At 40.0% G+C, this 25,773-nt stretch overlaps 1 protein-coding gene across 1 annotated transcript in view; it reads left to right on the top strand.

Annotated features, from left to right (window-relative positions):
* The window catches only part of LOC128660078 (uncharacterized), a 43,850-nt gene extending 35,500 nt beyond the window's left edge, over positions 1 to 8,350 (top strand). Inside the window, exons 3-5 of the mRNA XM_053713690.1 lie at positions 167 to 289; positions 1,384 to 1,923; positions 4,383 to 8,350. Of these exons, the coding sequence (XP_053569665.1) occupies positions 167 to 289; positions 1,384 to 1,923; positions 4,383 to 7,153 (3,434 nt within the window). The 3' untranslated portion in view covers positions 7,154 to 8,350. The remainder of the gene's footprint in view (positions 1 to 166; positions 290 to 1,383; positions 1,924 to 4,382) is intronic.
* The last annotated feature ends 17,423 nt before the right edge of the window (positions 8,351 to 25,773 follow it).

The raw sequence follows: 25,773 nt of genomic DNA, 5'->3' as shown, positions 1-25,773 counted from the left end.
TCTAGCAATTCCTGTCTAGTCTTTGACTTAATTAGATATGGAATTATAAGTGGCAGGGACGTTTAACAAAGAGAAAACTCGCCTTTTGTATTTTACACCAGGATGAATTTTTTGTGACCAACACTTTTTAATTTCTCATTGACCTAACGCTTTCATACTTGCACAGGATACCGTATACCGAAGCCAGAAATTGTATCTCTGATCGAACGTGGAGAAGAACCTTACAAATCTAACCCTAAGAAGCAAAGACTCCAGGAATCCCAACCGGCAGACAAAGCTGCCAAGAAAGGTAAGTCTGATGTGTATCACATTATTAGTCTCTGAGACCACAAGGTTGCCTGATTATTGTAAGACTTTATGATGGTGGCCTTGGTCAGAAATAGTAGGTTGTTGGTTTTTTTCAAAATATCTTTTTTTATAAATGAGGCTTGAAAAGTTACAGGACAGACTACAGAGAAACATGTGTTTGAGCATAAGCGCCAGCAATCTTATTCCTATAGCTGATAATGGCCGTTCTGCTTGCATAAAGATATGACAGAGTAGTTTGTTTTTATTCCATGATAGGTCTGATAGTGGTTTATTTATAAGACTGCACCAAGAGCCTCCAGACATGACAAAGGCAGCTGTGTTATTTTAGACTAGAGGTACGCTAATGCGGTTGTATTGGAAATAGCTCCTTTCCTGATAAAACCACTGCCTAAACTAAAAATGGAATAGCTACAGAAAAGCTATGAAAACAAGAGGCATAAAAAGAGATCAACCTCTTAGAGGAGGGCTGGGAAAGAGATCAGCCCTTTTTAAGGGATTGCATATGCTTTAAATACAATGGACTCTTATTTTTTGCTCCCTTTAAGACAGGGCTCGAAAAAAACAAGCGCCAGGGTGCCACTGGTTCCTTTTAAAATGAGGCCGTGGTTTAGAGTCCCCAGGAAACTTATGGGTGTCCCCTGCTTCCACCAGCTTCAACTAAAATGTATTTTTGGGCATCTGGATTTATTTGTAGGCCTCACAGCTGTGAAATCCAAATCCAATAATGGTTTGATAGTGTAAAATAAATTTAAAAAAATATAAATGTGTATGGCGAATTTACTGGCTCTTAAATAGATGGTCTGGCTCCTATATTTTAAAACAAATTTGTCGAGCCCAGCTTTAAGTGCATAATCACTCTGTAATAGCAGCACTTGTGTGACTGCTGGTGCAAATGCATGACACATACAACAGTATGCTTCTGGGACTGACAGGAGCACTGCACATACAAGGGTGAATGTTTAATGACGGCACCTTGTAATGTTTTACTATAAATTAAGCACTATAATATAACAAAAAATATAAATATAAATTTGATGGAATAAATTATTATTTAATTTGCCTGTGTTCTTACAGATTTGGAGTCTCCTCCCGCTATAAAGAGTGAGCCGAGCTCCCCTGTGGCTTGCAACAATTTACGTCCTGGAGAGATCTCCTCATCACAAGAAAAGAACAGCGGTTTGCTGTGCCAAGCGTGCGGTGCTCATTGTAACAACCAGTGTGAGAGGAGTATACAATGGAATGCGCAGAGAATGCAGCACATGGCTCAGAGGGAAGGGACTCAAAGGAAGCAATATGTCAACCCTCCACCACCCTATTTCAACGGGAATGTAGTATCCCCTCACTATGGTGGTGCTCATGCGACCTCTCTTGCGACCTCTCATGTGACTTCTCATGTGACCTCTCATGTGACCTCTCATGCAACCTCTCATGTGACTTCTCATGTGACCTCTCCTGTGACAAGCTACGCCAATGTAGGGATGATGCCAGTATCACCGCACTACAGTGGCTATAATTCAACCTTCGTAATGCCTCAGCAGGCTGGTAATGCTGTGTTTCGCAACTTTAGTCACCAACAGACAGCTCCTCAAGGACCTCCTGGAGTCACCATGGGAAGTAAGTGTAGAATTTCAATAGGGCCTTGTGCTAAAAAAATCCCAATGTACTACCATCCTTGCTTGCTTTCCCTGAGTCCTTGTTCTCTTTCAAAAGCGAATTAATTGTGAAATGTAATAACTAGATGTTGCAGGGTTAGTGCCCTGACTTTATGGATAAACACTAGGACCCAGACCTATATAACTAATGAATTGTGAAATGGAATAACTGAATGTTGCAGGGTTAGTGCCCTGACTTTATGGATAAACACTAGGCCCCAGACCTATATAACTAATGAATTGTGAAATGGAATAACTGGATGTTGCAGGGTTAGTGCCCTGACTTTATGGATAAACACTAGGCCCCAGACCTATATAACTAATGAATTGTGAAATGGAATAACTGAATATAGTAAGGTTAGTGCCCTGGCTTTATGGATAAACACTAGGACCCAGACCTATATAACTAATGAATTGTGAAATGGAATAACTGAATATAGTAAGGTTAGTGCCCTGGCTTTATGGATAAACACTAGCCCCAGACCTATATAACTAATGAATTGTGAAATGGAATAACTGGATGTTGCAGGGTTAGTGCCCTGGCTTTATGGATAAACACTAGCCCCAGACCTATATAACTAATGAATTATGAAATGGAATAACTGGATGTTGCCGGGTTAGTGCCCTGGCTTTATGGATAAACACTAGCCCCAGACCTATATAACTAATGAATTGTGAAATGGAATAACTGAATGTAGTAAGGTTAGTGCCCTGGCTTTATGGATAAACACTAGGCCCCAGACCTATATAACTAATGAATTGTGAAATGGAATAACTGGATGTTGCCGGGTTAGTGCCCTGGCTTTATGGATAAACACTAGGACCCAGACCTATATAACTAATGAATTGTGAAATGGAATAACTGGATGTTGCAGGGTTAGTGCCCTGACTTTATGGATAAACACTAGGACCCAGACCTATATAACTAATGAATTGTGAAATGGAATAACTGAATGTAGTAAGGTTAGTGCCCTGGCTTTATGAATAAACACTAGGCCCCAGACCTATATAACTAATGAATTGTGAAATGGAATAACTGGATGTTGCCGGGTTAGTGCCCTGGCTTTATGGATAAACACTAGGCCCCAGACCTATATAACTAATGAATTGTGAAATGGAATAACTGGATGTTGCCGGGTTAGTGCCCTGGCTTTATGGATAAACACTAGGCCCCAGACCTATATAACTAATGAATTGTGAAATGGAATAACTGGATGTTGCCGGGTTAGTGCCCTGGCTTTATGGATAAACACTAGGCCCCAGACCTATATAACTAATGAATTGTGAAATGGAATAACTGAATGTAGTAAGGTTAGTGCCCTGGCTTTATGGATAAACACTAGGCCCCAGACCTATATAACTAATGAATTGTGAAATGGAATAACTGGATGTTGCCGGGTTAGTGCCCTGGCTTTATGGATAAACACTAGGCCCCAGACCTATATAACTAATGAATTGTGAAATGGAATAACTGGATGTTGCAGTGTTTAAAGATAAACGCTAGGCCCCAAACCTGTTTTCTGGAGTATTTTTGTGTTTTTGTTTTTTTTGTTAAAAATATTAATTGAAAATGTACCCGTTCTATAAATATTAAAAATGAATAAAATAATTATAAAATATTTTGTCAGTCATCTTGTAGTATATACAAGCCAAGGGGGTTGAGAGACCATGCCCTGAGACAAATCTGGCCCCATATACAATAAGTGCATATGAAACTGGACCCTAGTTTCTTGATCAGTGGAGTTTTGACCATAGTCTTCCTCTAACCAAACACTTTGGAAAGTGTCTCTTGTTGAAGTCTGATGGATTATTTTATCACCTTCCAATCCAATTACCCTCTTACAAAGGTTGGCAGTTGGTTTGTTTGTTTTTTTCAATCACAATATTCCCCCCTATTAATTGTGAAATAGTTGAGGAGGTTGGTTTTGATTAACTGATGCCGCTGATTTCTGCAGATCTTACTAAATGGCTGCTATCAATTGAGAATTGAGAAACCTATTAATTAACTGATAATGCTTGTGTATTAGTTGGAATTTAAAGAGGTATTCTAATACAGGGGTTATATGCTCTATATCATTAGAATATGTGTTTTTGCAATTACTGACATTAGCTTACTATGTTTTTAACCACTGCAAAGGGGATAAACATAGGTAAAGTTCAATTTTGGAGCCCACAAGCGTTGTAACTCCCAAGCAGATCACACCTGCTTGAGATTTTCTGCTGGGAATCATCAAGGCTTGCAACTATTAAGCAGTGCTTAACTTATGTGTTTAGCCCCATTGCTGTAATGGTTTAGAATGTGTATTTGTCACATTAGAATGTCCATGCAGGATTTCAAAGTGTTTCATCAGTAACTAACTTATACAATATAATGTTCGCTTATTATGGTTAGTCTAATGTATTTATACTTTTTGTTTTCAGACCCTGATCATGCAATGAGGAGTAGACAATGGCCCCATGAAAACCCTGCCCAACTACTTACAAGGGATGGATCATTCCAGGACAGACGAGGCATGGCGTCCCCATGTGTGAATTGTGGTGCATTCTGCAACAACCAGTGCGCAATGCGTTTTCATTGGGAGCAGCAAAAGAGGCTACATCATCATACACCTCCTGGTGTTCTGGAAGGGAACCAAGCAAACAGATTTCCTTCTCCTCCAAATCCATATTTTGGTGGAAATCCTGCTGTGCCCCACTTTGCTAATGTAAGGCCTGGCCTGAGGCAGCCTTCTCCAATGAATGCACAAGCAAACATGGGAATGGGGCAGATATCCCCACAATATGCTGGATATCGAAAGCCTGGAGAGCCCAATTCTCCCATTATGAGGCCAGTGAGGCCTGAGATGAACACAGGGAATCTATCTGTACCAGGTGGTGGCACTGGAGGTAATGCTGTAAATATACCTACTAATATTTCAAGCCAAGGGAATAATTTAGGGACAAGCAATCGGAATCAGAGGAGGAAGCAAACATTATCCCCATATGTTAATTTTGAGTCCATGCCCATGAACCCTGCCAGAGGGAGCCCCAATACTGTTAATGAGCAGAGGATTAGACCACCAAATCCTGTTGTAACTAGTAGTGAAAGCCAGGTAGATAAGAGTAATATACCTCCCAACAGTGCTAGAAAGCAGGATTCTTGGCGCTTTGTCAACCAAGGGAATACCTATGCAAAGCCTATTTCACCAGCACAAGCTAATAATGGCAAATCTGGTAATCCAAGCACAGGAGAATCCAATAAAACGCCCACTACATCGGTTACATCACCCACCTTTAATAATAGTTATATAGTCAAGCATGTGAAGCCATCAACTGTCAGCATCCAGGATGCTGTTCACATCGGATCCACCCCAACCTTTAATGATGGTCAAGGTCTGAAGCGTGCTGCTCCACCTGCTATCTCCACCAATGCTAAGAGAGCAAGCCCCCTGTCAATTATTGGTGAGAATGCAGGAGTAAAGCGTGCCTCTCCCTTAACCAGTACATGTAATAGCCAGAGCACTGCTAGTCCTACACCACCTGCAGTAAAAGCTGCAAATACTTGTACATCATCCATTATGCTCAGCAAAAGCCAAGATACTAAAGCTCCACCTCCTGAAACCAAAGAAGGTAGACTTTTTAAACGTGCCACACCTCCAATCACCATTAGCAACATTCGAAGTTCAGGGGTTTTCTTGCCACCTCCATCCAAGGCTAAGAAAACAGAAAATAATAAACCGTCATCTTCTCCAATCATTATTATCGATGACACAGATACTAAACCAGAATATCCTCCTGGTGCATTGCCTAATGCTACAAATAAGGAGGTGAAGAGCTCTGTAGAGGAGACTTGTCCCTCAGCCCCTATAGTCACTAATGTCAAAAGTAACCAGAATACCCCTGTGGCATCACCAGTTAATAAACCACAGACGCCAAGTGTGTCCCAGGGTGGTGGTTCTGTGTTGCTTAATAACCTTCAAGTACAGCAATCTTCACCCATTATCGTCACTGGAAATACAAATCTAGGTGGTGCTTCTCTTCCGATGTCTGTAAAAGGAAATCAAAGCATTATGTTTACGTTCCCGGTTGCGGGTGGTGGCTCTGGGATCATGCTAGCTACCCCTGTAAACAGAATACCAATAAGCAAGAACGCAAGAGGGGTCCCAAACAATACTAAAGTTCCCATAAATAAATTCCAAGGGAATGTGAACACCAACTTTTCTCCTGTGACTGTTACGTCCATAGTTGGCAACTCCAATCATATCCCTGTGACCATGCAGTCTGGCCAAGCAAAGCCCATTGCTGTTAATGTGAATCCACAAACAGCCAACGTTGCTGGGAATCTGAACATGAAAAATACGAACATCAGTGGTGGCACTATAAACGCAACTCCAGTATCTACCAGTGGGAATCAGACTATGGGACAGACCATCCCTTTTTTTGTAGATGCAAAAACGGGCTTAATCCTTACTGCACCATCTATGGCTATGAAGGATAACTCTGGTGTAAGGAATGCTACAGTCGTCACTGTTAATGGAAGTGTTGTAAATGGAAATTTGTCTTTTAGCAACATAACTCCAGTCAACGTAAATGGAGGCCTCGCAATTAGAAATCCTGCACCTGTCAATAATTCTTTGGGGATCGGGAATACAACCTTTTTTACCGTTGATGGGACTCCAGTTACACTTACAGGAAATACTGCTGCCATCAACAATAAAGGAACTTTAAGTATTAACAGTCCTACAATTCTTACCATGAATGGCAGAATGGGTATTGGAAATGCAGGACAAATTAATGCACCTATAAGCAATATCACTCCTGTAGATGCCAATGGTTCTTTACGAAATACACAGACTCCAACAGCCAACATTATAGGCTGCAATGATAACCAGGGTGCTGGAATTGTTGTCAGGAAGGTAAATGAGCCCAGTACAGTTCATCTGACATCTTCCAACTCTGGACCTTCACCCCAAGTTGTAGACAGACTTTATAAATGTAGCCAGTGTGAAGAAAACTTCACTAGTGTGGACAACTTAAATGCGCACCAGAAAACTCACAAAGATAACAACAAATCAAGAGAGGGAAATGATGAACTTGTATCCAAAAATTCTGAAACACAAGATCTTACTGGGGCGGCAGATAGCGACGCCCCAACTATTCTATATACTACCCAAGGGGATGATGGTAGTACAGTGTATGTAGTTACTGTGTAGTTTGTATAGTTTATATTTTTTTTATTGACTCCAAAACATTAAAGCACCTACTTTTTGAAATATATGTACATTTTTTTATAACTGCATTTAAATGTAATTTGCCTCTGATCTTAAAAATTCTAAACAAATACTCTTGGGCTTATTTTAGAAGGAAAAATTCTTGAGCGAAATTTTTCATTAATGCCGTCCTTGTATACGAAGGGATAATGCGCTCACACAAAACAACCTTTTTTTCTTTGTGGAGTCTTAATCTTATTTTGTTGGATTTGTTTTAAAGGGACACGAAAGGCAATATTTTTATTGTGCATAGGAAAGGAAATATAAAATATTTACAATTTGTGCATGAAAAAAGAAGACAAAAGCAATTTTAGTTATTGAACAAAACATGCTCATTGGTTTATAGGGAAGACTCCTATGTCAGTATTGGAAGACATTTAACAAGCCTCCTCAACTAAAAATCAGGTTTATTCAACACTTGGATAGCCATTTTCAAGATAAAAAGTGTTTAGGATTGCAAAAATTGCTTTTCATGTACCTTTAAATTTGATATATAGGTTTTCAAAATCTTCTATCTTCCGCTTAGTGCATACTGTAGATGGTCTTTTTTCTGTCATGCTACTGTAATCAGGATTACATCCAAACTTGGTCATTCAAAGAGCAGGAATACCAATCACCACTCAGGGATTAGTCTAAAAATATTTACTTCTGCTTTTCAAATACAAATATTCTAGAACACACTACAAAAAAATTATGTACTGTTTTATGCCAGGCCTGATAAATTTGTATCACACTTAGGAGCCAGTTGACAAAAAAAAAAAAAAAGAGGAGGCCACATATTTAGGAGCCAGGTTGATGGTTTTGTGTATAATTAAAAAATATTAAGATCTGGCCTAAAATTCTAGAAGCTGACAAACCCTGGGACACATGGAGTAAAGTCTAAAGGATATGGTATAAAGTGCGCCTTGCTGATACTGAAACAGTGTGTACTGTTGTAGATCGAGATGTTGGCTTAAGTTGTTGTGCCAATAATGTCTTGGTTACTAAAATATGCTCTTTTTTATCGATATTGGTTATGCAGGATGACTATTTCAGATGTAAATGCAGCTGGTTTATAGTATGCACGTAAACATGTTTTTTTAACTATTTAATATGTAAAATACAGAATTATTAGTAAATATAACTACATTGCAGTTTCTACATTGTCTTGTCTGTGTTGAATAAAGTAGGAGTAAAGTATTGACATAAAAAACACTGCAGCCTATAAGTTTTTAAAAATACTTTCTGAAAGGACTAGATTACAAGTGCAGTGCAAAAATGCAAGTGTTAAAGTGCGTCAACATCGGTAGCGCGCCATCTGTACCACTTCCATTTTTACACTTATCACAAGTCAGTGATTTTTTTACTGTGCAAATGCTAGTCTTTGTTCTAACATCTGCATGACAGATAGCACAGGTGACTTATAATAGACGTTTATGGGGCCCACAGTAAAGTTCACGTTGGATAAGCCAATGGAGTGTAAAGAATCGGCTCAAGTAGTGGAGTTTTTAATTTAGTTCTGTGCCATGCTCATTAAAATTGTATAATAGACTTCATGCACACATAGAAACACATTTACTTTTGACCCCTTTGTAGTCTAAATACTATACTTATAACATGTGTTTAATACCCCTTTAATAGAATGGGGGAGCTTGTTCTAGAGGTGACAGTGGTTTCTCTCTCTCTTTTTTTTTTTTTCGAAACAAACATTTTTCTTAGAAAACTGAAGGGCGAGGGATCATAGTTTCCTATTAGCAGCTCCTTCCAAAAGGAGAAAATGCTACTAGAGGGACATTAGTATCAGATTTATATATATATATTCTTAAAACAACTGCCCAAGGAAATCCATTTAACTTTGTGTTGAAATTAATTAAACATCTCAACAAAACTTGAAAATATTTAATGCTAGGACAACAGGGGATTTTTTTCCCCTTTGTGGTGCCCTTTAATTACCAATGTCATCAATGAGGCGTGTTCTCAACCAACCCCATGGTTCTAATACTTAAACATTTTGAATCTTTTATGATCATTTCCTTCTCTTTTGTAGAGAAGAGTCTTTTTGGCCAATGTATTTATTTTATCCCTTGGGATTTAAAAAAATAAAAAATAAAATAATCATCAAGGCAGAAAGGAAATAATTTTGGTTCATTGCTTACATTGTGACCAGTATACTCGATTAACCCCTTAATGACCACAGCACTTTTCCATTTTCTGTCCGTTTGGGACCAAGGCTATTTTTACATTTTTGCGGTGTTTGTGTTTAGCTGTAATTTTCCTCTTGCTCATTTACTGTACCCACACATATTATATACCGTTTTTCTCGCCATTAAATGGACTTTCCAAAGATACCATTATTTTCATCATATCTTATAATTTATTGTAAAAAAAATTATAAAATATGAGAAAAAAATGGAAAAAACACACTTTTTCTAACTTTGACCCCCAAAATCTGTTACACATCTACAACCACCAAAAAACACCCATGCTAAATATTTTCTAAATTTTGTCCTGAGTTTAGAAATAACCAATGTTTACATGTTCTTTGCTTTTTTTGCAAGCTATAGGGCCATAAATACAAGTAGCACTTTGCTATTTCCAAACCATTTTATTCAAGATTAGCGCTAGTTACATTGGGACACTGATATCTTTCAGGAATACCTGAATATCCATTGACATGTATATATTTTTTTTTAGAAGACATCCCAAAGTATTGATCTAGGCCAATTTTGGTATATTTCATGCCACCATTTCACCGCCAAATGCGATCAAATACAAAAAATCGTTCACTTTTTCACAAACTTTCGGTTTCTCACTGAAATTATTTACAAACAGCTTGTGCAATTATGGCATAAATGGTTGTAAATTTTTCTCTGGGATCCCCTTTGTTCAGAAATAGCAGACATATATGGCTTTGGCATTGCTTTTTGGTAATTAGAAGGCCGCTAAATGCCGCTGCGCACCACACGTGTATTATGCCCAGCAGTGCAGGGGTTAATTAGGGAGCTTGTAGGGAGCTTGTAGGGTTAATTTTAGCTTTATTCTAGTGTAGCAGACAACCCAAAGTATTGATCTAGGCCCATTTTGGTATATTTCATGCCACCATTTCACCGCCAAATGCGATCAAATAAAAAAAAAAGTTCCCTTTTTCACAAACTTTTTGTTTCTCACTGAAATTATTTACAAACAGCTTGTGCAATTATGACATAAATGGTTGTAAATTTTTCTCTGTGATCCCCTTTGTTCAGAAATAGCAGACACATATGGCTTTGGCGTTGCTTTTTGGTACTTAGGCCGCTAAATGCGCATCACACGTATTATGGCTAGCAGTGAAGGGGTTAATTAGGTAGCTTGTAGGGAGCTTGCAGGGTTAATTTTAGCTTTAGTGTAGAGCTTAGCCTCCCACCTGAAACATCAGACCCCCTGATCCCTCCCAAACAGCTCTCTTCCCTCCCCCACCCCACAATTGTCCCCGCCATCTTAAGTACTGGCAGAAACTGCCAGTACTAAAATAAAAGCTATATTTGGGCTTTTTTTTAAAAAAAGAAAAGGCATATTTACATATGCTGCTCTGTAGGACCCCCCTTTAGCCCCCAAACTGACTGATCCCCCACCAAACAGCTCTCTAACTCTCCCCCTGTCTTAATGGCCGCCATCTTGGGTACTGGCAGCTGTCTGCCAGTACCCAGTTTAGAATAAAATTGGTGATTTTTAAATTTTTCCCCTTTTCTGTAGTGTAGCACCCTGCCCCACCAAAAACCAACCCCCCACCCCCTCCTAGATACCATCGATTTATATATTTTTTGCCATAAATATACCCCTTTCTCAAACTTTTAAACAGTTATATTTTCTGTAGTGTAGCGTTCCCACCCGCTCCCGCCCCGTGCACGCGCCCGCCCGCCGCCCCCGTGCACGCGCGCGCACGCCCGTGCGCGCCCCCATCGGCTCTGCCCCCGATCCCGCCCCCCTCTACATTACCCGGCCCATCGATGGCCGCCCACCCGCCTCCCAAGTCGGCTCCCACCCACCAACGATACCGGCCATCGATGTCCGGTGCAGAGAGGGCCACAGAGTGGCTCTCTCTGCATCGGATGGCCATCTAGCGTTATTGCAGGATGCCTCCATATCGAGGCATCACTGCAATAACCGGAAAGCAGCTGGAAGCGAGCAGGATCGCTTCCAGCTGCTTTCCACACCGAGGACGTGCAGGGTACGTCCTCAGGCATTAACTGCCTTTTTTTTGAGGACGTGCCCTGCACGTCCTCAGTCATTAAGGGGTTAATAATATAGGATATGTGTTTTTGTTCAGCCTCTGTTCAATTTATTAATTTTCTAGCAACTGGTCAGTTTATGATTTCTATAGGTCTGGATGATATATTCTTTTAGACAAAGTTTTTCAGGTTATGGAACACCATAATTCCGGGTTGTATAACTTCAGTTTGGTTTGGTCTGGCAATAATGTCTTTTTCACAGTGTATGATGCTCTTTATGAAGAATCTCCTAATAAACTCTTCCTTATTGAACCTAGAAGACAAACACCTGTAAAACTAAGGCTGTACATAATACAGAACTTGGACTCATTCTTTCAGAGATTAGTTTTTGGAAGTTATGTTGGACACTGCTCTGTGAAAAGTATTTCTGGTGGATTCCTGTTTCTAAGACTATAAAGTGGTTTGGAAATCATAAGTGTTGCCTTTTACAGTACGTTTAGATAGTGGTCATTTAGGACTGTTCTGGCTAAAGGGCTACTTAATAGAACTTGGTTCTCAAAACCGATCTGTCTCTAAAATCAGAATTTCTGTTTCCTTCTAAAGTTCCCTTGTCTCCATTCTCAAGGACCATAACCAGGACTTTATAAATGCTTGTTTCACCAGCTTTTCTGCTGAATCCCTTATTTAAATGTATCCAACACCTATTATAAACCCAAATTCTTGCTATAGCCAAGGTCTACTATAGCATTAGGACTTTCTTTTCCAAATTAGGTAAACATTTCTTTTATGCAGATTCTGTATTGTTCTAGAAAGGAAGAAGTGTTAACAATTCGTTTTTTTTCTTTCCATAAGACTTTATTTGATCATCCAAATGTTTTTGACCTTCATATTCTTATGAAACAGTGCCCAGTTTTCAACTACCACATTTTCTCCAAGATACATGGTTCTGCATGTTTTTAAAGCATCATCTCTTTGAATCTATGAATAAACTGACCCTAGAGTTGCTAACTTCAAAATGGTTGCTTCTTGCACACCTTCATTTTAATCTGTCAAAAATTTGGAAGAGAAGCCTTGCAAAAAGAAAAAAAAAAGGTTTCTGTTACTGTCCCTTTAATCTTAATCCAAAGGCCATTCTTATATTTTCAACAATCTGTGATCTAAAAACCAGCTACTTGCGCCAGGTTAAAATTTACTAAAAAAATAATAATTGATTGTGCAGGTTTATTCTGTGCATTACTATAAACCACTGCAGTAATATAAATCAGTGCAATGCGTAATGTAAGGACGTTTGTTTAGGGGTCATTTTGTCAAGCCCTACACCTGACACTAATTGAGAACTTTGCTCTCTCTCTGGTTATAATGCCAAAATGATTTTCCCCGTAGACTGCTTTAAATGTATTTAAACATTAGCAGATGTGCAAGTAAATGTCTAGTCGGATAGGAACTATCTGCTGTGTCAAGTTCTGACATGTTTGTTTATTTATCTACAATTTAGTCAAATGTTAAAAGTACACTGTTCACAAAAAATATGACAGCTATTTAAAGAGCAATGTAATCAATATAGTATATTGCATTAAACAATGTGAATTAAAAACTTCTAATTTTAAATTGAAACTTATTGATTTTTGTATAGCTGAATAAGCTGCTATTGCTCATTGGTTGGTAGGAGTGTATTGCTATTGCTTATTGGTTGGTAGGAGTGTACTGCTATTGCTCATTGGTTGGTAGGAGTGTAATGCTATTGCTCATTGGTTGGTAGGAGTGTACTGCTATTTCTCAATGGCTCATAGGCAGTTCCTGCTATTTCTCAATGGCTCATAGGCAGTTCCTGCTATTTCTCAATGGCTCATAGGCAGTTCCTGCTATTGCTCATTGGTTGGTAGGTGAGTACTGCTATTGCTGATTGTTTGGTAGGAGAGTACTGCTATTGCTCATTGGTTGGTAGGTGAGTACTGCTATTGCTGATTGTTTGGTAGGTGAGTACTGCTATTGCTCATTGTTTGGTAGGTGAGTACTGCTATTGCTCATTGGTTGGTAGGTGAGTACTGCTATTGCTGATTGTTTGGTAGGAGAGTACTGCTATTGCTGATTGTTTGGTAGGAGAGTACTGCTATAGCTGATTGTTTGGTAGGAGAGTACTGCTATAGCTGATTGTTTGGTAGGAGAGTACTGCTATAGCTGATTGTTTGGTAGGAGAGTACTGCTATTGCTGATTGTTTGGTAGGAGAGTACTGCTATTGCTGATTGTTTGGTAGGAGAGTACTGCTATTGCTGATTGGTTGGTAAGAGCGTACTGCTATCGCTGATTGATTGGTAAGAGCGTACTGCTATTGCTAATTAGTTTGTAAGAGCGTACTGCTAATGCTGATTGGTTGGTAGGAGCGTACTGCAATTGCTCATTGGTTGGTAGGAGCTTACTGCAATTGCTGATTGGTAGGCGCGTGCTGCTATTGCTGATTGGTTGGTAGGAGCGTACTGCTATTGTTCATTGGTTGGTAGGCACGTACTGCTATGGCTCATTGGTTGGTAGGAGCGTACTGCTATGGCTCATTGGTTGGTAGGAGCGTACTGCTATGGCTCATTGGTTGGTAGGAGCGTACTGCTATGGCTCATTGGTTGGTAGGAGCGTACTGCTATGGCTCATTGGTTGGTAGGAGCGTACTGCTATGGCTCATTGGTTGGTAGGAGCGTACTGCTATGGCTCATTGGTTGGTAGGAGCGTACTGCTATGGCTCATTGGTTGGTAGGAGCGTACTGCTATTGCCCATTGGTTGGTAGGAGCGTACTGCTATGGCTCATTGGTTGGTAGGAGCGTACTGCTATGGCTCATTGGTTGGTAGGAGCGTACTGCTATGGCTCATTGGTTGGTAGGAGCGTACTGCTATTGCTCATTGGTTGGTAGGAGCGTACTGCTATTGCTCATTGGTTGGTAGGAGCGTACTGCTATTGCTCATTGGTTGGTAGGAGCGTACTGCTATTGCTCATTGGTTGGTAGGAGCGTACTGCTATTGCTCATTGGTTGGTAGGAGCGTACTGCAAATGCTGATTAAGCATTAATAGAAATAACCTACAAGTCAATGACTTAAGACATAACTGATGCAGGTTTGGAAGTTTTTATTTCATATTTATTCAGGCAAGACAAATATAATTGGTTGGTAGGAGGGTACTGCTATTGCTCATATGTTGGTAGGTGCGTACTGCTATTGCCCATTGGTTGGTAGGCGCGTACTGTTATTGCCCATTGGTTGGTAGGAGCGTACTGCTGTTGCTCATTGGTTGGTAGGAGCGTACTGCTGTTGCTCATTGGTTGGTAGGAGCGTACTGTTGTTGCCCATTGGTTGGTAGGAGCGTACTGTTGTTGCCCATTGGTTGGTAGGAGCGTGCTGCAAATGCTCATTAAGCATTAATAGAAATAACCTACAAGTCAATGACTTAAGACATAACTGATGCCGGTTTGGAAGTTTTTATTTCTTATTTATTCATGCAAGACAAATATAATTGTGTTTTCAGCTACTCATTCATATAGATAATATAACTTTTTGTAGTACAATGCCGCTATAATGATTCCCTTGTAAAATGAATCTCCTGCTATGAATAGCATATTTTAAAATGCTATTGTTACACATCCCAGGTACCAGGGAGCCGCAGGTCATAGAAATGTATTTCCAACTCTTTGGATTATACTGTGTATATGTATGAATGTGTATATGTCTGTAAATAGCATTTCCTGTCTCCTAAAGGTATGGTTGGTTTCCAAGATCGATATTAATTTTTCAAACCCTGAGTGACATTAAAAGGATATTAAGCAGTTAAAAAAAAAAAAAAAAACTAGACATAGCAGGGGTTTTCAAACCTGTCCTCAGACCCCCCTATCAGGACAGATTTTCAAGATATCTGAACTGGAGCACAGGTGAAATAATAATCTGATAAACATGGTCATTAACCTGCTCTCACTCAAGGTAATCCTGAAAATCTGGCCTGTTAGGGAGTCCCTGGGATAGGTTTGAAACCCCCTGCTGTAAAATAAGCATCACCATATTAATACCTAGGTTTCCCCTTTTTATCTCTTCTGCTGAGGACATTTAGAGACAGATAAAAAACGATAATAAATAGTGTGAAACAAGGCTGTATAGGATTGATAAACAGAAAAGGCGTTGTTATATCTTTTTAATGAACTAACAAAATCAAGGTTTTGTAGTCCATATGCTTCAGATGTAGAGAGGTCTTGAAAGCTTATGGACTACAAAACCCTGATTTTGTCAGTCCATAAAAGGTATCACAATTTACTGATAGGGTTGTTAAAGTTATTTATTTAATTTGGTTTCTACTTGTTTGTACAAGTTTCTAACATGCAGTGCCTATTACTCTATAGAAACCCTGGAAATGAGAAAAACAACAATACTCAGAGATAAATTATAGGAAAAGTTGACATAATAAATAATTAAAGTATATTGCAATTGTTTTTTACCGTACATAATTTAAACATTTTATATTACAATGGTATAATGTTTAATAATATCCCTTTAATTCATGCAAGAAGTGGTGCTAATGTGTTGTGCCAAGCAACAGTGTGTGATCATATGGTGTCACATGATCCTCTATAGATACAGATGCTTCGTGTTCCTCCTCTGTTATGTACAAGCTACACAATGTAAGAAAGGGTAATAATTATTGATTCAGCTGTGGATCCCACACAAGTCCTATAGATCAGTGGGCTCGATTTATTAAGCCCTTCTCCCTTTGCAGGTTCACACAAGAGAACCTGCAGTCAGGATTTTTCAAGCAGCGGTCATCAGACCGCTACTTCCCTACCCTGGTCTCCACCACTTAGGTAGAGAATTTCAATCTCCCCGGTCTCGTCCAACCGGGGAGATTGACAGCTCCTGCCTGTGTATAATTGGCCATGCTCTGGCAGGGGGTGGGGTCGCACTCGAGCGCAAAGGAGCACTCGCATGCTATGTTAAATTCTGGCAGTAGATTGCTGCCCACCTGAGGAGAGCTCGGGCGGACAGGGGTGAATATGTACGCACCTGTCCACCATGGATTGATAAATCGAGCTTAGTCTGTCACCTATTGGCACATATTTTTAAGGATTTTTTGGGGGGTTAAGTTCAGTCATTTTGACTTGCGCAAAGAAATTCTGAAAATCTGTTTAATTAAAGGGACATTCTAATGCAGAAATAAAATATAACAATTGCACTAGTGTCAAACTGTGTTTAACCCTTGCAAAGGGGCAACACACATAGCTAATGTCGCTATTGGTATCCACAACACTTTACCAGTGTTTAGTGGCTTCGTTCATATGCTTCTGATTCCCCAACCAATGTTCTACTAAGTAGCTACAATGTGTCACAAATCCTAAGCAAGCTATGTATAACCCCTTTATAGTGGAATTTCATTATTGCATTTAAGAGCAACAAACCCTGGTGTAAAGATCTGGTGCATACATGTATCGTAGCCATCTATAAACACAACCTCATGCACTCAATGCTAGTGATGATTTCCCTTGTGCCTGACTGTGAAATCAGAACAGTTGTAATTCCTTTCAAATAAAACTTAAGCTCAGTTTAGTGAACAGATCAAAAATAGAAGAAAACACAATATGCTTAACCACTGCACTATATGGTGCACTGCGGAAGCTCATCCCTTACCACAGCTGGGTGAAGGAGAAGACATCTTCTAAGGACATCAACACAAACAAATCCGCAGAAAAACAAAGTCCTCTTCACTCTGTATGTGCTGGTGTGTGCTTATATTATACAGGGCAAATAGACAGCAAAATAAAATATACTCCTTTATTACAAAGCTTGAAAAAAAAACAGTGCATTAAATCCAAAGTGTTAGATCCCACAAGGAGCACAGAGTGTTCCACATACAGGTACTATTCTGTATATTGATTTAGCTTCCCTTCCTATTATTAAAGTCTCCTTTATACAGGACTATGGTAGGATATGGGTCTGGAAAGACCTCTGCTTTAACTGTTTTCTATATTATTTTAGAAGGAGACCATCCAAATGTATGATAAAAAAATGCAAGCAGACCTGAAACCTGTATGCATTTGCATGCTGGATCTCACAATTTCTAAGTCTACTCTCTGTCTCACAGTGCGCTGTTGTACAAAAATGAGAATGTAGCAAGACTTTGTTATATTATTTATCATTTTACCACAACTCTGATTTCAGATATTCATACTGTTATAATGTTAACTTTTAATGTCAATGTTTAAATTTGTAAATATTTTTTTTTTACTATATTTAAGTGTTTTCCAATAACCAGTGTAGTATTATTTACCAGATCTGTCACAGCTACCTCAACTTGTGACTGGGGTGAAAAGAATTATTTTCTTTTCAAAATCTCAAAAACTTTGTACTCAATAAATATTTTACAGCTGTAAATGAATTATGTGTGTGACTTTCAGTTTTCCTGTTTATTGTATTAAATCCAAAACAAAATGTGTTTCCCTGCATGTGACAGTTTCCCATAGGTGCTTTCATATACACACTGGCAGTATAGAGTAGCGTTTATAATTGCCAGCTTGGAGTCAAGACTTAGTTTTTTGAAACATTGATGCTGTTGTCATGAATACAATAAATATCTTGGCCCTATCTAGCTAATGCTTAACCAGATGAGATTCCCTCCCAAAGGGGGCATGGATAGAAATAACTACACCCCTTTTACCTATATGAAGATGAGCTCACTTGCTCATCCCTCATTTCTAGTTCTGTCCATTATGGGATACACAGAGCTGGGTTCCCTCTCTGGACCTATTTGAAGTATAGTATGGCTGCTGTTTAAGCTATATGATCCCAAAGATTGTTATGCTAAATGTATTGGTGACATAGGCACAGAGCTACTGATGCATTGTTTGTGCTATACCGCGCTACTATACTGAGCCTGCAGTCCTGCCTTACATCTGCTTTAATATGCACATTATAATCCTTTTGATATATGAAATATTATGAATTTCTCTTGTTAAGTGTATCCAGTCCACGGATCATCCATTACTTATGGGATATTAACTCCTCCCCAACAGGAAGTGCAAGAGGATTCACCCAGCAGAGCTGCTATATAGCTCCTCCCCTAACTGCCATTACCAGTCATTCTCTTGCACCCAATGAATAGATAGGATGTGTGAGAGGACTGTGGTGATTATACTTAGTTTCATACCTTCAATCAAAAGTTTGTTATTTTATAATAGCACCGGAGTGTGTTATTCCTTCTCTGGTAGAATTTGAAGAAGAATCTACCTGAGTTTTTCTATGATTTTAGCCGGAGTAGTTAAGATCATATTGCTGTTTCTCGGCCATCTGAGGAGAGGTAAACTTCAGATCAGGGGACAGCGGGCAGATTAATCTGCAAAGAGGTATGTAGCAGCTTATTATTTTCTGACAATGGAATTGATGAGAAAATTCTGCCATACCGATATAATGTAAACTCAGCCTTAAATGCAGTAGCAGCAACTGGTATCAGGCTGTCATGTATGTATATTTTACACTTCAGTATTCTGGGGAATGGCACTTCACTGGAATTATACTGTATGCATAAAACTTTAGCCTAATTTGCAGGGACTAGCAACAGGCTTTTTAATAACACTCAATTTATTAATGTTAAACGTTTTTTGCTGGCATGTAAAATCGTTTAATTTTCTGAGGTACTGGGTGAAAAAATGTTTTGGGCACTATTTTTTTCCACTTGGCAGTCGTTTTATTTAATTTCTGACAGTTTACTGATCTCTCTCACTGTTAGCTATCAGGGTTAGTTATCCTTTGCTAATGGGAGCAATCCTTTGCTAAAATTGTGTTTTTTACAAAGATTTGATGCTATAACTTTTCAGTTTATTAATTTTCAACTGTCATAACTTTTTTCTGTGCTTCTTATAGGCACAGTACGTTTTCATATTATAGTAAATTACTTGAAAAGTATTTCCAAGTTGCTAGTTTATTTGCTAGTGTGTTAAACATGTCTGATTCAGAGGAAGATATCTGTGCTATATGTGCTAAAGCCAAAGTGGAGCCCAATAGAAATTTATGTACTAACTGTATTGATGCTACTTTAAATAAAAGTCAATCTGTACAAATTGAACATATTTCACCAAACAACGAGGGGAGAGTTATGCCGACTAACTCGCCTCACGTGTCAGTACCTGCATCTCCCGCTCGGGAGGTGCGTGATATTGTAGCGCCGAGTACATCTGGGCGGCCATTACAAATCACATTACAGGATATGGCTACTGTTATGACTGAGGTTTTGGCTAAATTACCAGAACTAAGAGGTAAGCGTGATCACTCTGGGGTGAGAACAGAGTGCGCTGATAATATTAGGGCCATGTCAGACACTGCGTCACAATTTGCAGAACATGAGGACGGACAGCTTCATTCTGCGGGTGACGGTTCTGATCCAAACAAACTGGATTCAGATATTTCAAATTTTAAATTTAAGCTGGAAAACCTCCGTGTATTACTAGGGGAGGTGTTAGCGGCTCTGAATGATTGTAACACAGTTGCAATACCAGAGAAAATGTGTAGGTTGGATAAATATTTTGCGGTACCGGCGAGTACTGACGTTTTTCCTATACCTAAGAGACTTACTGAAATTGTTACTAAGGAGTGGGATAGACCCGGTGTGCCGTTCTCACCCCCTCCGATATTTAGAAAGATGTTTCCAATAGACGCCTCCACACGGGACTTATGGCAAACGGTCCCTAAGGTGAAGGGAGCAGTTTCTACTTTAGCTAAGCGTACCACTATCCCGGTGGAGGATAGCTGTGCCTTTTCAGATCCAATGGATAAAAAGTTAGAGGGTTACCTTAAGAAAATGTTTGTTCAACAAGGTTTTATATTGCAACCTCTTGCATGCATTGCGCCTGTCACGGCTGCAGCAGCATTTTGGTTTGAGTCTCTGGAAGAGACACTTGAATCAGCTCCATTAGATGAGATTACACACAAGCTTAAAGCCCTTAAGTTAGCTAACTCATTTATTTCAGATGCCGTAGTACATTTAACTAAACTTACGGCTAAGAATTCCGGATTCGCCATTCAGGCACGCAGAGCACTGTGGCTAAAATCCTGGTCAGCTGACGTTACTTCTAAATCTAAATTGCTTAATATACCTTTCAAAGGGCAGACCTTATTCGGGCCCGGGTTGAAAGAAATTATCGCTGACATTACAGGAGGTATAGGCCATGCCCTGCCTCAAGACAGAGCCAAACCTAAGGCTAGACAGTCTAATTTTCGTTCCTTTCGTAATTTCAAAGCAGGAGCAGCATCAACTTCCTCTGCACCAAAACAGGAAGGAGCTGTTGCTCGCTACAGACAAGGCTGGAGACCTAACCAGTCCTGGAACAAGGGCAAGCAGGCCAGGAAACCTGCTGCTGCCCCTAAGACAGCATGAATCGAGGGCCCCCGATCCGGGAGCGGATCTAGTGGGGGGCAGACTTTCTCTCTTCGCCCAGGCTTGGGCAAGAGATGTCCAGGATCCCTGGGCGTTAGAGATCATATCTCAGGGATACCTTCTAGACTTCAAATTCTCTCCCCCAAGAGGGAGATTTCATCTGTCAAGGTTGTCAACAAACCAAATAAAGAAAGAGGCGTTTCTACGCTGCGTACAAGATCTTTTATTAATGGGAGTGATCCATCCGGTTCCGCGGTCGGAACAAGGACAAGGGTTTTACTCAAATCTGTTTGTGGTTCCCAAAAAAGAGGGAACTTTCAGGCCAATCTTGGATTTAAAGATCCTAAACAAATTCCTAAGAGTTCCATCGTTCAAAATGGAAACTATTCGGACAATTTTACCCATGATCCAAAAGGGTCAGTACATGACCACAGTGGATTTAAAGGATGCTTACCTTCACATACCGATTCACAAAGATCTTTACCGGTATCTAAGGTTTGCCTTTCTAGACAGGCATTACCAGTTTGTAGCTCTTCCATTCGGATTGGCTACGGCTCCGAGAATCTTCACAAAGGTTCTGGGTGCTCTTCTGGCGGTACTAAGACCGCGAGGAATTGCGGTAGCTCCGTACCTAGACGACATTCTGATACAAGCTTCAAGCTTTCAAACTACCAAGTCTCATACAGAGTTAGTACTGGCATTTCTAAGGTTGCATGGATGGAAGGTGAACGAAAAGAAGAGTTCTCTCTTTCCACTCACAAGAGTTCCCTTCTTGGGGACTCTTATAGATTCTGTAGAAATGAAGATTTACCTGACAGAAGACAGGTTAACAAAGCTTCAAAATGCATGCCGTGTCCTTCATTCCATTCAACACCCGTCAGTAGCTCAATGCATGGAGGTGATCGGCTTAATGGTAGCAGCAATGGACATAGTACCCTTTGCACGCCTACATCTCAGACCGCTGCAATTGTGCATGCTAAGTCAGTGGAATGGGGATTACTCAGACTTGTCCCCTATTCTGAATCTGGATCAAGAGACCAGAAATTCTCTTCTATGGTGGCTTTCTCGGCCACATCTGTCCAGGGGGATGCCATTCAGCAGGCCGGACTGGACAATTGTAACAACAGACGCCAGCCTACTAGGTTGGGGCGCTGTCTGGAATTCTCTGAAGGCTCAGGGACAATGGAATCAGGAGGAGAGTCTCCTACCAATAAACATTCTGGAATTGAGAGCAGTTCTCAATGCCCTTCTGGCTTGGCCCCAGTTAACAACTCGGGGGTTCATCAGGTTTCAGTCGGACAACATCACGACTGTAGCTTACATCAACCATCAGGGAGGGACAAGAAGCTCCCTAGCAATGATGGAAGTATCAAAGATAATTCGCTGGGCAGAGTCTCACTCTTGCCACCTGTCAGCAATCCACATCCCGGGAGTGGAGAACTGGGAGGCGGATTTCTTAAGTCGTCAGACTTTTCATCCGGGGGAGTGGGAACTTCATCCGGAGGTCTTTGCCCAAATACTTCGACGTTGGGGCAAACCAGAGATAGATCTCATGGCGTCTCGACAGAACGCCAAGCTTCCTCGTTACGGGTCCAGATCCAGGGATCCGGGAGCGGTTCTGATAGATGCTTTGACAGCACCTTGGACCTTCGGGATGGCTTATGTGTTTCCACCCTTCCCGATGCTTCCTCGATTGATTGCCAGAATCAAACAGGAGGGAGCATCAGTGATTCTAATAGCGCCTGCATGGCCACGCAGGACTTGGTATGCAGATCTAGTGGACATGTCATCCTGTCCACCTTGGTCGCTACCTCTGAAACAGGACCTTCTGATCCAGGGTCCCTTCAAACATCAAAATCTAATTTCTCTGAAGCTGACTGCTTGGAAATTGAACGATTGATTTTATCAAAACGTGGTTTTTCTGAGTCAGTTATTGATACCTTAATACAGGCTAGGAAGCCTGTTACCAGAAAGATTTACCATAAGATATGGCGCAAATACTTATATTGGTGCGAATCCAAGAGTTACTCATGGAGTAAGGTTAGGATTCCGAGGATATTGTCTTTTCTACAAGAAGGTTTAGAAAAGGGTTTATCCGCTAGTTCCTTAAAGGGACAGATTTCAGCTCTGTCCATTCTTTTACACAAACGTCTGTCAGAAGTTCCGGACGTTCAAGCTTTTTGTCAGGCTTTAGCTAGGATCAAGCCTGTGTTTAAAACTGTTGCTCCACCATGGAGTTTGAACTTAGTTCTTAATGTTTTACAGGAGGTTCCGTTTGAACCCCTTCATTCCATTGATATCAAGTTGTTACCTTGGAAAGTTCTGTTTTTAATGGCGATTTCCTCGGCTCGAAGAGTCTCTGAGTTATCTGCCTTACATTGTGATTCTCCTTATCTGATTTTTCATTCAGACAAGGTAGTTCTGCGTACTAAACCTGGGTTCCTACCTAAGGTGGTCACTAACAGGAATATCAATCAAGAGATTGTGGTTCCATCTTTGTGTCCTAATCCTTCTTCGAAAAAGGAACGTCTGCTACACAATCTAGATGTAGTCCGTGCCCTGAAATTTTATCTACAGGCAACTAAGGATTTTCGACAAACGTCTTCCCTGTTTGTCGTTTATTCTGGTCAGAGGAGAGGTCAAAAAGCTTCGGCTACCTCTCTCTCCTTTTGGCTTCGTAGCATAATACGGTTAGCCTATGAGACTGCTGGACAGCAGCCTCCTGAAAGAATTACAGCACATTCTACTAGAGCTGTGGCTTCCACTTGGGCCTTTAAGAATGAGGCTTCTGTTGAACAGATTTGCAAGGCTGCAACTTGGTCTTCTCTTCATACTTTTTCCAAATTTTACAAATTTGACACTTTTGCTTCTTCGGAGGCTGTTTTTGGGAGAAAGGTTCTTCAGGCAGTGGTTCCTTCCGTATAAAGAGCCTTCCTGTCCCTCCCGTCATCCGTGTACTTTAGCTTTGGTATTGGTATCCCATAAGTAATGGATGATCCGTGGACTGGATACACTTAACAAGAGAAAACATAATTTATGCTTACCTGATAAATTTATTTCTCTTGTAGTGTATCCAGTCCACGGCCCGCCCTGTCACTTTAAGGCAGGTAATTTTTCCATTAAACTACAGTCACCACTGCACCCTATGGTTTTCCTTTCTCTGCATGTTTTCGGTCGAATGACTGGTAATGGCAGTTAGGGGAGGAGCTATATAGCAGCTCTGCTGGGTGAATCCTCTTGCACTTCCTGTTGGGGAGGAGTTAATATCCCATAAGTAATGGATGATCCGTGGACTGGATACACTACAAGAGAAATAAATTTATCAGGTAAGCATAAATTATGTTTTTCGCCGTCTCCAGATGGATTCTTCATACCCTCCTATGGAGCTTAAGTATCTTTAGCTATTAAGGTATGCACACTTACTCGGCCTCTGGCTACGTGTTAAATCTTAATCCTTTTTGTTGTTTAAAGCGATATTAAACCAAATTTTTTCTTACATTATCCAGATAGAGCATGACATTTTAAGCAACTTTCTAATATACTCCTATTATCCAATTTTCTTCATTCTCTTGCTATCTTTATTTAAAAAGCAGGAATGTAAATCTTAGTAGCAAGCCCATTTTAGGTTCAGCACCATGGATACGCTTGCTTATTGGTGGCTGATGTTTAGCCACCAATATGCAAGCATAACCCATGTTCTTAACCAAAAGTGGGCCGGCTACTATGCATCTTATTGCTGCTTTTTAAATAAAGATGGCAAGAGAACAAAGATAATAGAAGAAAATTAGAAAGTTGCTTAAAATTGCCTGCTCTATCTGAATCATGAAAGGAAAATTTGGGTTTAGTGTCCCTTTAATCATATAAAGTTTCTTCTGCTTTTTAGCAACAAAAAGTATATATAGGTTATATCTTGTGCAATAATTTGCCAAAAAGACAACAAATTTTATACTTATCCTTAAAAGGGATACATTTTTTAATATTTACTGGTGATGTCTGGTATTGTTTCTGTGCAAAGTTCTCATACTGAATTGGATACAGCTGATTTAAATGCTTATTTCTTTCATGTAATTGGCAAGAGTCCATGAGCTAGTGACGTATGGGATATACAATCCTACCAGGAAAGGCAAAGTTTCCCAAACCCAAAAATGCCTATAAATACACCCCTCACCACACCCACAATTCAGTTTTACAAACTTTGCCTCCTATAGAGGTGGTGAAGTAAGTTTGTGCTAAGATTTCTACGTTGATATGCGCTTCTCAGCATATTGAAGCCCGATTCCTCTCAGAGTACAGTGAATGTCAGAGGGATGTGAAGGGAGTATCACCTATTGAATGCAATGGTTTTCCTCACAGGAGATCTATTTTATAGGTTCTCTGTTATCGGTCGTAGAGATTCATCTCCTACCTCCCTTTTCAGATCGACGATATACTCTCATATTCCATTACCTCTACTGATAACCGTTTCAGTACTGGTTTGGCTATCTGCTATCTGTAAATGGGTGTCTCTTGGCAAGTATGTTTTCATTATTTAAGACACTCTCAGCTATGGTTTGGCACTTTATGTATATATAAAAAGTTCTAAATATATGTATTGTACTTATATTTGCCATGATTCAGGTTTTCAATATATTTCCTTTTGCAGACTGTCAGTTTCATATCTGGGAAATGCTTTTTTTTTTTAGGAAAAATATGTTTCTTACCTTTTTCAAATTTAAAGTCTTTTAAATTCGCGGGCAGAATTAGGCTCGCAAGGGCACAAAATGCCAAAGTTTATTGCGTCATTCTTGTGCAAGATTTTTTTTGCCGCAAAGTTACGTTCGTTTACGCAAATTCGTCAGTTTCGGTGTATTCGTCGACGCAGAGTCCTTCACAAGGTTGCGTCATCTGTGAAGCGAGTGTGTCATTTCCGGATGTTTTTGGCACCAAATATTTTCATTATTTAAGATCCCATTCCTATATGCCTCTTGCCTTTCTTCTCTATCAGAG

The sequence above is a fragment of the Bombina bombina genome, chromosome 5 (genome assembly GCF_027579735.1).
Source record: "Bombina bombina isolate aBomBom1 chromosome 5, aBomBom1.pri, whole genome shotgun sequence".
Lineage (NCBI taxonomy): Eukaryota > Metazoa > Chordata > Amphibia > Anura > Bombinatoridae > Bombina > Bombina bombina.
Note: the sequence above shows the minus strand (reverse complement) of the source record. Positions and strands in the feature narration are given on the sequence as shown.